The following is a 14,569-nucleotide window of genomic DNA, read 5'->3' on the forward strand; positions in this document are numbered from 1 at the left end:
TTTACTCACTATTTTAATGTAGCTTTTAGTTCGCATGTTTAGATTTTCGTCTGACAAACATTTAGAAATAGGAATGTTATTTTAACCAAAGCAGCTTCCCCGCTTCATATTATTCTTGAGAAGTAATGACACATGATCATAACAGTCAAAAGTGCAGTAATCTTATGAAAACAATGGTAAGCATGTGTACATGTGTGTGATGAAAGTGAACTCCAGACTCATGTTACAGTAATGTGATCAAGTGTTGTGACTTGAATGAATGACAGACTGAATCTAATTCTAATTCAATCCTGATCTCTTCACATGTTCATTTGATGAGTTTGTGTTAAAGACTAGAGATGCTCTTCTCTATCGAAACCCTGAAGGCGCTTTTATTAAATCCATCACATCAGAGTTTTTGATGTTAGATCCGATGTAAATAGTCAGTGTGCGCTCTGAAACAATAACAAATAGACATTACTGTCTTTTGCTTTCCTGCATTAGAATGTTACCAGTAGAAGTAATGAATCAAACACTGTAAAAAAATCCTTTAAAAGCCTGTAATTTTCTGTCAGCTCGAGCGACTGAAATATACCGTAAAATAACAGTTATTCCTGTCAAATTGCAGGATATATAATAAATTGATTTCCTGTTTTTTCTGTAATTCGACAGTTTTTGACCGTATTTCAAAAATGTTACTGTTAAAAATCCTGTTAAAGAACAGCTGGGGGCTCCAGAAATAAACTGTACAATAACGGGTTTCCTTGTAAATTTACAGTATTTTGGGGTAATTTGACAGTATTTTAACCTTATTTCAAAAATACATGAAACATCTGTAAATTTCGTTTTTTACATTATATGTGGCAAATCAGTAAAAAAATTACAGGAAAATGATGTTCAATTACCTTTTTTTATTCACGGCTGTGATTGATCTATAAACTTACAAGGATTTCTAATAGAAGAATAATAATGAGACCTTTGCCCTCGTCCCGATGTGACTGCACATGTAAAGATAAGAAGAGGTTTTCAGTCGGAAGTGAGTTGTGTGTAAAGCTCTTCTCTGATGAATACTCTAGTTTCTCTTTAATCTTCTGAATCAGACCATCAGTTCCAGCTGCTCGTCTCTGTCTGTCTGATGTCAGCACATGTCCATGCCCGGGGAATCAAACTTCTTCAAGGGTCGGTGTGTTTTTGGTTTAATAGATCTGCCCGGGATGCTTTTATATTGAAGTTAGCACAATTCAACTTTCCAGTTGTTATGATAGTTTCCCATTAATACTTGTGTCATGTCAGTAAAGCCTTGACTAAACAGGGTCCTGTTTTCTCATGAATGTGAGATGGCCCGTGATCACATGACCGCATGATTAGGCACATGTGAGGGATGTTAGAGTAGTGCTAGTACTGTCTGCGTTCTGTCTTGTTTGACTTCCTGAAGAGTTTCAACACTGTTACTCAACCGGTAATGTTGAGTTGAGGGCGGGGCTTGTTTGCTTGAGTCATAAATCACCATCTTTGCACTTCAGTTTAGTTTTGCTTGCTTAAGTTTTTTCTTTTATAAAAAAATTGTCCAGACTTCATGATTCTCTGACGTCTTTACTGTCCAGAGCGTCATGATGGAGGCTTGCAGTGACCTTTGTGTTTTCAGTCTGTGTACCCTGGCAGGAAATGTTTCTGGATTTCTAATGTCATGATGAGCTCAATCCAGCTCCAGACATCAGATCCACAGAAATAAACTGTCCCAACACACAAGGCTTTGACACGAAATGCTCAATCCTCTGCTTTTAGTCTTGCCCCTTGTATACGCAATGGAAGAAACGGTCAGGAATGTTTCTTCAGTTTGCTGATGTATCACCAACCATGTCAAATGGCACTTACGAAATACGAAAGCAAACACATTTTAATCAAGATGGAGCGAGTCACAGAATCTTCATGTTTTTTGAGATGAAACTCCGTCATGACCCCGTCCTAAAAAGGAAGCGAGGGACGTGATGAAGTGCTGCGAGGTCTGAACATGTTAAACGCTGTAATCTTCCCAAAGCTCTCATTCTTTCTTTTCCTGTCGGCCCTCCTCTCAACTTCAACCTCCAACCCTTCCCTCCATGCATCACGTCAGTGAAAGCCGCCCGTCCCACTCCTCCATAGAGTTCTGCCCACCGCAGCCACGGCTCGTAAACACGGTTTCAGCGCCACGTCGGGTCGGGAGGATAGATATGACGGATTGTAAATAGTGTTTGACAAACTTCAGTTATTCCGGTCACTTCCTCATCATACAGATAAGAGCGGCTGATTGAATACACACACACACTGTCAACACAACATTCTTATCACCTTCATTGATTCAGAGCACAGGTCATTGTGCTCTAAAGTCATCCATCACATAGAGTTTGATTTCTGCTCATGTCTGTCTCCAGTGTGTCTACATGCGAAAGGGGCGGACGGGCGGGCGGGCGAGGTGGAGTTTACATAGTATCTCAGTTTTCCTCTTGCCACTTGAACTGACACATGATGTGTTGAGCATTTCTGAGAAATACCTTTATAAATGTGAAGTGGACAGACAATAAAATCCCTCAGACTGACAAAACCTCTTTTATGCATGACTAGTAATGAGTGACAAAGTGGTTTCTTTGTATGTGTAACGGAGAACAAACCAAAAACAGGGTTTACAACAGACGCGACAAGAGAATAGAAACATTATCATTTTATATTTTGTCCACACTGGCACAGTGTCAAGATGCATGTACATCAAACAATCGTGTAAAAGTATTCTGTTGATTTACTTAGTTTCGATGAAATTAAATGATGATATCGTCTTTACATCGTAGACTTGAAGACAGTTTTTCTAGAATTCAACAGAAAGTTGATTGAAATGTGAGTCAATCTCTCTCGCATGTGAATCCAGTGCTCATCCAGTGTAATGACCTGAAGATATACGTCACACTTCAGTACGTTTAAGATGCCACAGTTTTCTGTATACTGTGCTTGTGATCAAACTGAGGTTGAAATGCTTTTTCTGGCATCTTGTTTCGCACGGCTGCAGGGATGATAGAATAAGCAGAGGTGATCTCACGGCTATGATGCGTGTTAGCGTGACTGCAGTAATTACATGTCATAATCATATCTGTGTCAGGTAGACGCTAGTCGAGAATTTCCAGGATAAATAGGAGGTCCGCTTAAGACACATTTTTATGGTTCTCTCCTCACATTAAGCGTCTGGGAGACATGTCCGATCTCATTACACAAATTTGGATATGCTAAATTAGGTTGAGGGTTTAAGAGCCAGCGCGTCTCACGTGTTCGCGGCAGATGTAGGTCTCCAACTGGTGGAAGTTGTCTGGAGTTTTATCCCTTCGGAAGATAATGTGTTTTTGCATTGCAAATATTTGCTGCTTGTGTTTCCCGGTGCGAAGCGCCTTTGAAGCCTGGCGCTTCCATCACGGGCGATGACAGCACGAGATCACGCGGCGTATTAAAAGCACAGCAGCGTCGCCAGAAACGGAATGGCATGCAAATGTTTTCATTTAACGCCGGTGGAGGATCCTTACATATAAAGCACATAAATCAAGAGCACTTACTGTTGATGGGCTAATGAACGCAGGGCAAGTGCTCTTCAGACTGGAGTAGTTTTCTATGAAGGGCTCTTCATTCATTGACCTCATTCTTTTTCTTATTATTTTACACACAAACGCCACTCGACTCTTTTCAGAGCCTGAACAAATAACGCCGCGGATTCTTTCGCTCCGGCGTAAAGGAAAGATCCCGCGAGCAGCTGTATCGCTGCACTCAATGACTTGAGACCTGTCACCGGTCTTTAGAAACGTAAAGAATATATAAGACAATTAAGATTTGGCATTGCAGCGAGAAGCCCTCGCTGCCGGAACCCTGTAATTTCATCTGGTTTTTATTCTTCCCTCTTCTTCTCCTCCTCCCAACAGCAATTAATCTCATTTTTAGTACAATTTCCAGCCCATTCCTGGAGTCAGCGGCAGTGGTGTGTTTTGTTCTTATTTGGCCCGGTTCCTGTGCATAGTCATTAAAGGCCCAATTAATGTCACGCCGGAGCTGAAGAGTGCTCATTTTTATTGGGGAGCTGACAGTTGCCACCACGAGTGGCGCAGTGTAATATGCATTAATTGCCCCGTAACACTGGTAATTACCAGTTCTTCAAGCCTCTCAGTAAACTGTCATGCCCAGACAAGACTGCTTTGAAATAGATTACTCATTAGGGAGAGCTGCCCGCTTTCCAAAGGGGCTTGCTGTGTTGGCACAAAAAAAAGAGAAAGAAAACGATTCGGCTACTAAACAAATACTTGCCAAGAGCAATTTCCTATTACAACTTCCCGACGAAAGCTGTGTCTCCGTGCGACGGTGTGAAGCGCAGACCCTGACGCTCGTCGGACACGCAAAATGTAAAAGTGCTTTTGTTTAAATACACAGTAACGCAATCGAAACGTCGGCCAGTTTCTCGGCGAAGGTCACGTGAAGTTATTTTAGAAGGCAGCCCGCTCACCCGATGTCTTAAATGTAATCTTCGCGGGCCACGCTCCGGGCTTTCACGGGATGTGAATGATTAACTGGAACACGTGTAATGAAGGTGTGGATGTTGACTTTGGTTTTCGATAAGGAGGGAGACGCCAAACCAAACAGCGGCTTCAGGCGTACATCCGTTCCGACTCCTCCTTTAATTTTGCATCGTCCACACCTGAAGCCGGATGAATATAGCGAGGCGCGTGCGCCTGCTGCAGGCAATCTGCCGGCCGTCCCTTCGAATGAGTTTTGTCAAAGCCGGTCACACGCTCAGCCCGAGATGCTCTAATGAAAGGAGATAGGACAATTTCAAGAGCTGCGAGTAGGAGAGAGCACGGTCCAGTCTGACCCTGAAACTCACTCACTGATGAACCTATTATGCCTTTCATTAACACGCTTCCACATCTGCGCCCGTCTGCGTGTGTTTGTGTTGCTCGTGCACTTATCAAATTGTTTATGACAGAACTAATTGGGCTAATTGGACACATTAAGATTACCTGTCAGCGGCGGGCACCCAAACGGCACGTCCGGCTGACAGCCGGTGACGAGCGGCGCATCAGTCGGGATGGCGTTTCTCCAGCCCATCATAGGGAGCGCGGGGGCCGTTCTAATTTGATGTGGACAGGCTTCACGGGGCAGAGCGAGCGGCTAAATGGAGCGCCCGTGGGGGGAGCGCCTCCGCTCCGGACCGCACTAATGGAGTCCCCTTTGGCGTCTTGACAGAGAGATGAGGCAATTTAAGACGAAAAGTGAAAAGGGCTCCAGCCTTGATTTTTCCCCCAAGTGTTTTAGGGACATCAGGGCAGAATGAATGTCTGGAGGCGGCACCATTAACACAAGACCAAAGTGCAGATGAATCTCTGTGTGTCCCCGTGTATGCCTCACAGACACCGTTTCCAGGGTTACGTGTGCACGTAAACATGCTACAGCCGAACGGTGTTGTAGTATTTCCCAGTTAATGTGGAGAGTCAACTCTGTTGGTCTGATCGGGTCACTCAAACAAACACTGCCATGTCACCAGTGGAGAGGGCTTATTATAGATTACTAAAACACATTTCCGTTCACCCAAAACAAATTAAATATCTGCCTGAAATGTGGTCACTAAAATGTAAAAAAATTAAAAGTGAAATGACACTAAATAAATACAGTAAAAATGACAAAAGCACATAGCACAGTTGCTTAAATCTTCACGCTGCTCTAAACAACTGTTCAGACTGATGACACGTTTTCCAAAAATGCTCCCCAAAGAAAACACACCAAACTAGTGATGTTTAATGGTCATCTGACAACATTCAGGAAACAGTACATTTAAAAAAATAACTTGTAGACTATACTTAGTAAAATCCTCGTAACAATTTGCACGAATATTTTTTATGTACAATGTGCTGCTATAATTCAAGTACAACTTACCTACCAGAATATAGTAAATTCTAGTCATTAAATACATTAAGTATTTATTAAAATATTAAGAAAATATGACTTAAAGTAATTATGTTGAACAAAAACATGTGTGACTCAAACTTCATGGTTCACTTTTTGAAATATACTATTTTTTACAACATCAGATGGTCAAGTACGTAAGAAGACCCTGGTGGTCTCTGTACTGGCATTAGCACAGTAACTGCTCAATAAGTGAAAAACAAACTTCATAACGACCGCTCTTCTAAACAATGTTGACAACATAACAAAACTAAACTAAAAAATAATACCAAAACTCTCCTAAATCTCAAAGATAAATCAACTCAAAATACGAACAAGTCTTTATTTTAACCCAAAAACACGTCAAATGACAGTTTATCTGGAAAATGAATCTCCTAATACAGTCAGATACAAAGCATGCTGGGAAATACAGATCGACTGCCAGGGTAGTTATGTCTACCAAAATGATTTATGTAGTCTCAACACTAAATAAATATGTCAACTTAATTTGAACAATTTAAATGGGTGTAACACAATAAAATTAAGTTGAATTTACTTGTTCAATTAAAATGAATCAAACAAAATAATTCTAGTCTCAACACGTTATTACGTTATTTTAACTCAAATTTCTTTGTTAAGAACAGGAACCTAGGTTTAGTTTAATAACTACTTTTGATAAAATCTACAAAGGCACATAATCTTGTTTCAGTGTATGTTTAGCTACTTCAAGTGCTAGAACAAATGCTGTAATACTGCCAATACCAGTGATTTCTGACACTCATATTGAAATAAAATCATACATGTAGAACGTTCAGAATTTTCTAGGCGTTCTAGTTCATTATGTGAGCATAGGATCTGTACTGCCATCAGATGTTGAAACAGCACAATGACAAGAGAAAAGCATTATGATTTACAAAGCGTTTCTTATGTTTTTGTTGTTTTTTATCAGTTTATCCTTTTATAACACAAAGAAACCCCTGACGTTTGACATTGAGTAATGTTTATTTTGATATCTGAAGAATTTTTGCATGGCTGTGTGTTGAGACCTTCCCTTTTTCTCTTATTAAAGATTGCATAGGTGTTATTTATAGATTTATTTAACAGCAAGCCCCCCCGCACGTGTTCCTGAAGCTCTGAAAGGTCATGGCTGTCATCCTCAGAGATCCTTCTGTTTGTTGCCTTTTGAAAACAGGGTTAAACTGTCGGCCTGACAAAACCTTCAGCCCACCAGCGAGTGACAGTCAGTGCAGATGGCCTAAGGGATGCTTCTCGACCTCTTCATGTCCACGTCCCATGTTTGAAGTATTTCATCCGCCGGTTAATTGGTTTAGCTGCGCTCTCTGTCCGGCAGGCTTTAAGATCCCTGTGCTGGACTCTTCACCCACTTCAGATCTGTTTGCTTTGCAAATTTTCTAAAATGACAGTGAAATCTGATTTGCTCGGCAGCTCGTTAGAGAAAATATTGTGGTTAACTTTGGAGATGTGGAGTAAACTCTGGTGCTGTTTATTGTTTTAACATTCATTTATGTCCTGACCAACAGTTTAACTGTCAACTTACACATTGACACGGTGTTATGAAGAGTGGTTTGTGCTATTTTATCCTAATCATTTTAAAATTGGGTTTCTTTAGATATTTCTAAAATCAAATTCAAAGAACATATAAGAAAAAAAATGCTGCTTCGTTTGAAACCTTTTTCATCTCAAAGCCTCACACCACCAGCACTCTGCTCCACTCATCAAACACAAGTTCAGTTTTTCAACAAAAATCATACTTTGGATTTGGAAAACATTGTCCCTCAACTTCTTCACAGGACACGGAATGTTAAGGAGTGATTTTTTTTTATCCACACCCGTCTCCTATTTCTGTCTGTGGGTGTGTTATCACTGAAGTACATTCTGGAGTGACGGAAACGTTCAGATGGTGCTGACATGTCGACTTAGAAGAGCCAGGCCTGATTCGCATCCATCCACGAGCTCCGTTGCCTTCACCTTCAAGACTGAGTCTAGAAAATAAACAACTCCAAGTCAGTAGACGTTTAACTGCTCTCCGTCCCAGCGGTCTGTTGGAGTCGGGCTTGTTTACGCTCACCCGAGACCCTGGACGCTCCAGCGCAAAGGCGCCGGGGTCGAGCCAGGCAGACGGTGCTCGGGTTACACTCCAAACTGTTGTTGATTACAGGCCGAGCTGCAGAGGACTCCACACAAATTGGAAACACATTAGTGAGCCGGGTTAAGAGCGGGATTAGACGCCGCTCCAGCTCCAGCACAGCCGACACAAAATGGAGGCCATTGGAGGGGATTTGTTTTGATCCCCCGGAGAGAGAGTGCTAATTATTCACTTGGGCTTCTGGGAGTTCACAATAACAGGTTACAAGAGCTTAGACCCCCGTGAGCGGACCGCCTCAAACACTTGCACCAAATACAGCGCCTATTGGTCTTTATGACACACAACTCATCTGTAAATGAATTGTGGCTCCACGGCCTGTTGAGTTCTCCTCATTCCTCCCGCTAATAGATTTCTCTTGTTTGTCAGCTACGTGCTGTTGATATGAATGGATTTCCAGTGTTTTGTAACGGCTCTTAGTTTTATTTCGCCTCATTGATTCACGGCGCTAATGAATTCACGGGAAGGCATAATGAAAACTTTCGGCCATTTACGTGATGGAAAGCAGCTTGTCGGTCATTTGAGATGGGTGCGCTCCAGGTCACCTGACACTCCGACTGAAGCAGGAGTCCGGAGGTCCTGTGAGGTGTGGAGTCTAAGAGTCACGGCTTCAGCTCATGCATCCCGACCCGTGCCAGAAAATACCTCAGACTCATCCGTCCAACAAAACCTTTCACGAACACGTCTGTGTTATAACGCAGAATCAAAGGTGGAACGTGTTCCATTAAGGAAAATGAAGGCCATTTTGGCAGCGTCACAGGTTTGGTGGTTGCAGTCACTTGGAAAGAAGCGATTTTAGGTGACATTCATAGGCCCACTTGTCCGTTTCTCCATGCTGTCATGAAGGAGGAAATGATGTGGCTAAATCTGGAGGTGTCATCTCTGTAGTCATTATCATAGTCATGTCAGGCGTTTATTGGGTCTCACCTCACCGATAGCCTGGCCATCATTAATCCATAAGCAGGAGATAATGTGCGCCCAACAGATTCCTGCAATTACGGCCACACGCTGGATGTGAGCAGAGCTCTTTACCCGCACGCATTAATGAGAGACCCACACCGGTGTTTAATCCTGACTCGATCTCTGCCGTCACAGACATTTCACTTCCTCTGAGGGTAAAGCTAGAAATAGTCTCGAGAAGGCCGCCTCACGTCCGGGTGAAACCCTCATGAACAACAGGCGTAAAAACGTCACGTAGAGTTATACCTAAAAGAAGATTGCTTTCTCTTTAATGACATCATCACACTTATCTCCGGCCAACAGGTGATTCAATCATAATACCACTTGAGGTTAAAGACTGCTACAGGAATGAAAACGCTGGGCTTGGGATGTTTCTGGAGAAGGACGTTGTTGTTTATTTCTAGTGACCCGTCTGCGCTCTTTAAACATCCTGTTTGTCTGAAGTGTTTTTTATAACGGTGGTTCTGCGTGCCCCGGGGCTGGGCCGGTAAAATATGCGAGGCGCGGGTTCCGTGCTGATATCGGCTCGCTCGCAGCCTTGAGTTGCTCCCGACCCGTTTGACCTGCTTCAAGCCCTATAAATAAACACCAATTAATCACCCGCCGAGAGACAGACCTGACCCGAACTGTGACAGCGCTCCTCTGTGAACATCCACACGTATATTTATATACCGGCGCAAGAAGTGTCTTCTCCTTTGTGCAGAAGCATTCGTGACATCAACCACAAACTCTGACCTGTGTGATGAGATGTTGGGCAGAACGTTTAGACAATACATTTATATATAAAAAAAGTGTTCTGTAACTAGACGAAATCTCATTGGTAGTCATGTGATCAGAAGAACTAATGCCGTTTGCCATCAACGAATAGAGGCGTAAATGAGCTTTCATCGTTCAAGTACCATCAGTTTAGTGAAAATCAATATTTTATGTAGAGATCCACCGATATATCGGCCAACAATCGGTATTGTTTGATAAAAGCAATTGTATATCTGCAGATAGTTTAAAACAGCTGATGATCAGGGCCGATATATCCTGTGAATCAAAAGAGGACGGGAACTGCAATTTGTGCTCCGTATAAACATATCATAACGTGAATAAATAACATTCATCGGCAGATATGGGTGCCGATATTTAGTATTGGTGCTTCTCTATTTTTAAGGTAAGAACTGATTTTTGCTTAAGACTACTAATGCAAATGTAATTTCTCTTGAACTTGATCCAATTGAGTATCAGTGTTAGCCCGTTTCATTTCACGTTAGACGCATATCTCAGGTTGAGATCGGGCGCTGATGTAAATCTGCATGTTCTTTGACTGTGGAAGAGTTGAGGACGAGGAGAAAGAGTGTTCAGAGCTTTCTTTAAATGAAGGGAATACGTTTATGCTAATGCTTGAGAGTAGCGTCAAGCAGAGAACGTTGGCGTGGTGGTGTTTGGATGTGGGATGATGTATAAAGGTGCTCGCTGACAGGAGCTGAAGCGGAGCAGAGATGACACGGCGGAGGCCTGTAATTACTGATTCAATTACTCTGCCATTATGTGCGCGCATTGACGGGGAGGAGGCCGCTCGCTCTCGCCGCACCTCCTTTTGCCTTTTTCTCCTTAAGTGCAGCTCTCTCATTAAAATGCCTTTTTAACCAGCGTGACACCTGCTCGAAAATCAAATGCGGGCCGCTCGTTACGCAGCTAATGGCAGCTTGTGTGCCAGCGCCGCTCTCAGCGGCATCCGCCTGAGCCAAATTAGCTACATTTCACAAACAATTTCACCGACTCGTTACGCAGTTAGATGTTTATTGGAAGATCACCGACTTCCCCCGAGCGATACTTGTGCCACATTTAGGTGGCAGAGCGGTGGCCCACATAATAGAGCTCAATTATAACCGGAGCCCTGTGTCCGTTTGGCTGCTTATTTATGAAAGCTTTGTGTTGAAGTATTCTCTGTTTCAAGACCTTTCTTCCCTCGCCCACCTTCAGCTTTACACATCACAACATCATCATTTAGTCTTGAATGATTGAAGAACGTGGCCAGGGTCACCTCTCTCTCGTCTTCTTGAATGTACATGTTTAGGTTTGATGTCCATATGAGCATGTTGTGCATTAGATCAGGGATCGTTGGTTCTGTGTGTGTGACTTTAAGATGAACTTCTCTTCAGGACTGTTGTTCTCTTTCTCTCTTGTTCAGGATACTGAAGTGTAAATCAGTGGGTAGCTACACATGTCTGGAATCAATTACCCGAAAAGACTTTTCAGGTGTTGTGATGTCAGGTGAAGACTGAAGGAGTGAGGGAGTGCTGATGATGATGAAGGGTCTTAAAGGGGTCATATGACATGGCTAAAACGAATATTATGGTTTGTTTTAGATGTAATGGAATGTGTTAACACGATTTAAGGTTAAAAAACGCTGTATTTTCCACATACGGTCCATGTTTGTATCTCATCTTTGCTCTGCCTCTCTGAAGCGCCCAGAATTTTTACAAAGCTCATCGCTCGAAAAGCGAGGTGTGCTATGATTGGATAGTTAACAAGTGCATTGTGATTGGTGGAATACTGCAAACGAGTGAAGGAAATGTAACGCCTCTTACAATATTTGGAATGCATGTTTCGAAGCAATTGTACTCACAGGTACGCCCACCTTACCTGCGTATACATTTGGGCGGTCTTAGTCAACTCACACCACAAACTGACGTAGATTTGTGGGGGTATGGTAGGGAAGGAAGCGGTTTACAATTGACAAAAGATTAACATAGCAAAACGACAGCAGTATGGGTCACAGTGAAAGAATAAAGTCTAACAGATACTCTTGTATATTGATGTGACACAAAGCAACATGATTCCATTCATTTCAATGAAGAGCCGACGACATGAGCGACAGTGACCGTTGGCAACAGGAAGTGGGCGTGTACAAAGTTAAGAATTGCTCAACTTTATGCAAATGATGAGCGACTACCAATAGGAGTAAAGCAGCGGAGCTCACGTCATCCATCTCGTCTGTTACTGCAGTTTGTTTATACATGTTTCAAGAGCAACCAAAGCTAGAAATGCATTCTGACCACCTCACAGCGAGAGACTATTGTTTTACACTGAAATATGATGTCGTGTTTGTATTTGTCAGACAAAAGTCACAGAAGTGTAAAGTTATTTACAGAGTTTAAAGAAGAAGAACTGCTGTAGTCCATCAGACGAATTCAACACAACCTCACAAATCAACATGATGTCAGGATTCTTCACTTGTTTGTTTTTCACTGTTGTGTCATCTCATTCTGTGATCTTTGTCTTGAAACGACTCGCTTCGGATGGACAACAAAACTCATTACATCATATTCTGATACTTTTGCTCATTTGTATCACTTTGACCTGAGATTTCACATGATTTATTCTTGTCAGCGATGCAAATGAAGCCACAACATGAGAGACAGTTTGTGTAAAATGTTGCATATTGAGATCATGTTAACAAATCTAAAGCAATAAAACATGAAGACACTGATGTTGTGTGTGTGTGTGCGCAGGTTTGGTCCGGGTCTGGTCATCTACTGGTACGGTTTCATATCAGAACTGGACTGTCAGCGAGACCGAGGGATTGTGCTGAAAGACTGCTTTCCATCTGACATCACACCCCTGTGCCAGCGCTTCACTTCTCCCTGACGCCCGCTGAGGCTGATGGGAAGCTTTCACAGTGCCGTCGTGAGTGCTGGATGACGCTGGGGATGTGAATCCGGAAGCAATTTAGATTTCCTGCAGCTCGAGTCCAGCGGCAAACATGTGCTGTGAACTCCTGCTGAACTCCTGAGGGTCACAATAATACCCCTGCCCCCCCCAAACCCTGCCCGAGCTCGCTCTTATATCTTATATCATATTCCTGCTTCATTGTTCTTCATCGTGTGTTTGAGAAGTGTATTAAAGTTGACTACGTTGCTTCAAGTTCGCCTCGTGTGTGGGGTTCTATTTTGGACACAGAAGTTATTTTCAGTTTTACTTCAGTCAAGCCCCAAACAGGCCAAACATCACATTCAGATTGAGTTTAAGACTGTTGTGTATTATGCTGAGTGTCTGCTGTTACATCGCACTGAAGTGTCTGATGATTTGTGAGCTCTAACCCTACAAACAGACCTTCATACGGAGGATCTCAGGTCAAGGAGGGGGTCACCGGGGGGCCGAGGTTTCCTCTGTTAGACCCCCACACACCTCACCAGGGCCCCAAACCCAGAACACAATAATTCCCGCTGAGACACATGAACCTCTCTCAAACAGGGCTTTACTGCGGTAAAAACACCAGTACAGAGTTCAGTAGCAGGGTGTCCGCTGTGTCTTAAAAAGTATTCAAAGTTGACCGATCAATCTAAAGGAAATGAGGCCTTTTAAAAGTATTAAAAATCTTAAACGCCATTTTCCAAGGTATTTAATGTTGTGTATAATCTTTTCATATTTGTCCGGAGAGGTCTTATGCTAAAGCTTTATTAATAGTAAAGCTTATGCTTTGCCTAATCCTTGTGTATGTGAATAGTGGGCAATACATTTACAGCCGGTTGTTAAACAACATCGTAGATTAATAGAGAAATGCAAGTTTTCATGCAAATGTTTGGAGGATAAAGAGCTGTAACTGTGGCTGATGGTCGTATCTGAGAATAATCATGAGGTTTTACTGCTCTGTGTGTCTGAAGGAGATTAGCGAAGCCTCGTTTCTCCTCCTAATAAACCTTGCATTGGGTTAGTCACTCCCCACCCTTCTGAATGATGTGGCTTTAATAAGGAGTTATCACAAACTAACACTGTTTAGCTCTGTTGTCTTACAATCACTGTATAGTAAATGTAAGTTAAAGTGTCGATAATGACTGATTAAAAGTTCTTAAATTGTATGAATAGAGTCTTTAAAAATGTGAATTGAGCTCCAGTAGATCTCCTGCAGGAGCAGGTCAAACGAGGTGAAGTCTGACCAAGTGCTTTCTCTTCTGATCTCATCATCTGACGCCTCCACTTTTACAATCGCACAAACTCATTCATGTGTATCATTACACGGTCATCTTACATAAAATGTTCTCTCTATGGATGTGAATGTATCTAAAAACTCGACAGGTGGATGTGAAAGTTTGTGGTGTCAGTAGCAGGAGTTTGATGTTAATGGCTCACATCACAACAGTTCTGCTTCTCCTAAGAATGAATCCACTCAACAAGCTTCATTCGCCATCACAACATGATACTGGGTTGTCTACTGAATTATGTGTTTTATTATATCATGGTTTGTAAATAAATGTTTGTAGATGCACGTAGGTCTGATCTCTGCTCACAGGGTTGATGCTTCAGTCTGATGAATACAGTTTTTGAAACCCTTTAGTAAATATTTATATTTGAAGTATTTTTTATTTTAGTTGAGTAAGAATCACATGGTTACCATTGTGATATGTCATGTCAATCTATGACTGTGAATGATTTAAGATATACAGTTGAGAAGGTTTAGACTTTGGAAGAAGGCTTTCAGTTTTCTTTTTAAATAGTTTCTACATTCGTTTTTCTCACATTAATAAAAACATC

General features: G+C 42.2%; 1 protein-coding gene across 1 annotated transcript in view; it reads left to right on the forward strand.

Annotated features, from left to right (window-relative positions):
- Positions 1-14,236, forward strand: part of cdin1 (CDAN1 interacting nuclease 1) — a 45,439-nt gene extending 31,203 nt beyond the window's left edge. Inside the window, exon 13 of the mRNA XM_056767025.1 lies at positions 12,550-14,236. Within this exon, the coding sequence (XP_056623003.1) occupies positions 12,550-12,685 (136 nt within the window). The 3' untranslated portion in view covers positions 12,686-14,236. The remainder of the gene's footprint in view (positions 1-12,549) is intronic.
- The last annotated feature ends 333 nt before the right edge of the window (positions 14,237-14,569 follow it).

This window comes from Triplophysa dalaica, chromosome 15 (assembly GCF_015846415.1).
Source record: "Triplophysa dalaica isolate WHDGS20190420 chromosome 15, ASM1584641v1, whole genome shotgun sequence".
NCBI lineage: Eukaryota > Metazoa > Chordata > Actinopteri > Cypriniformes > Nemacheilidae > Triplophysa > Triplophysa dalaica.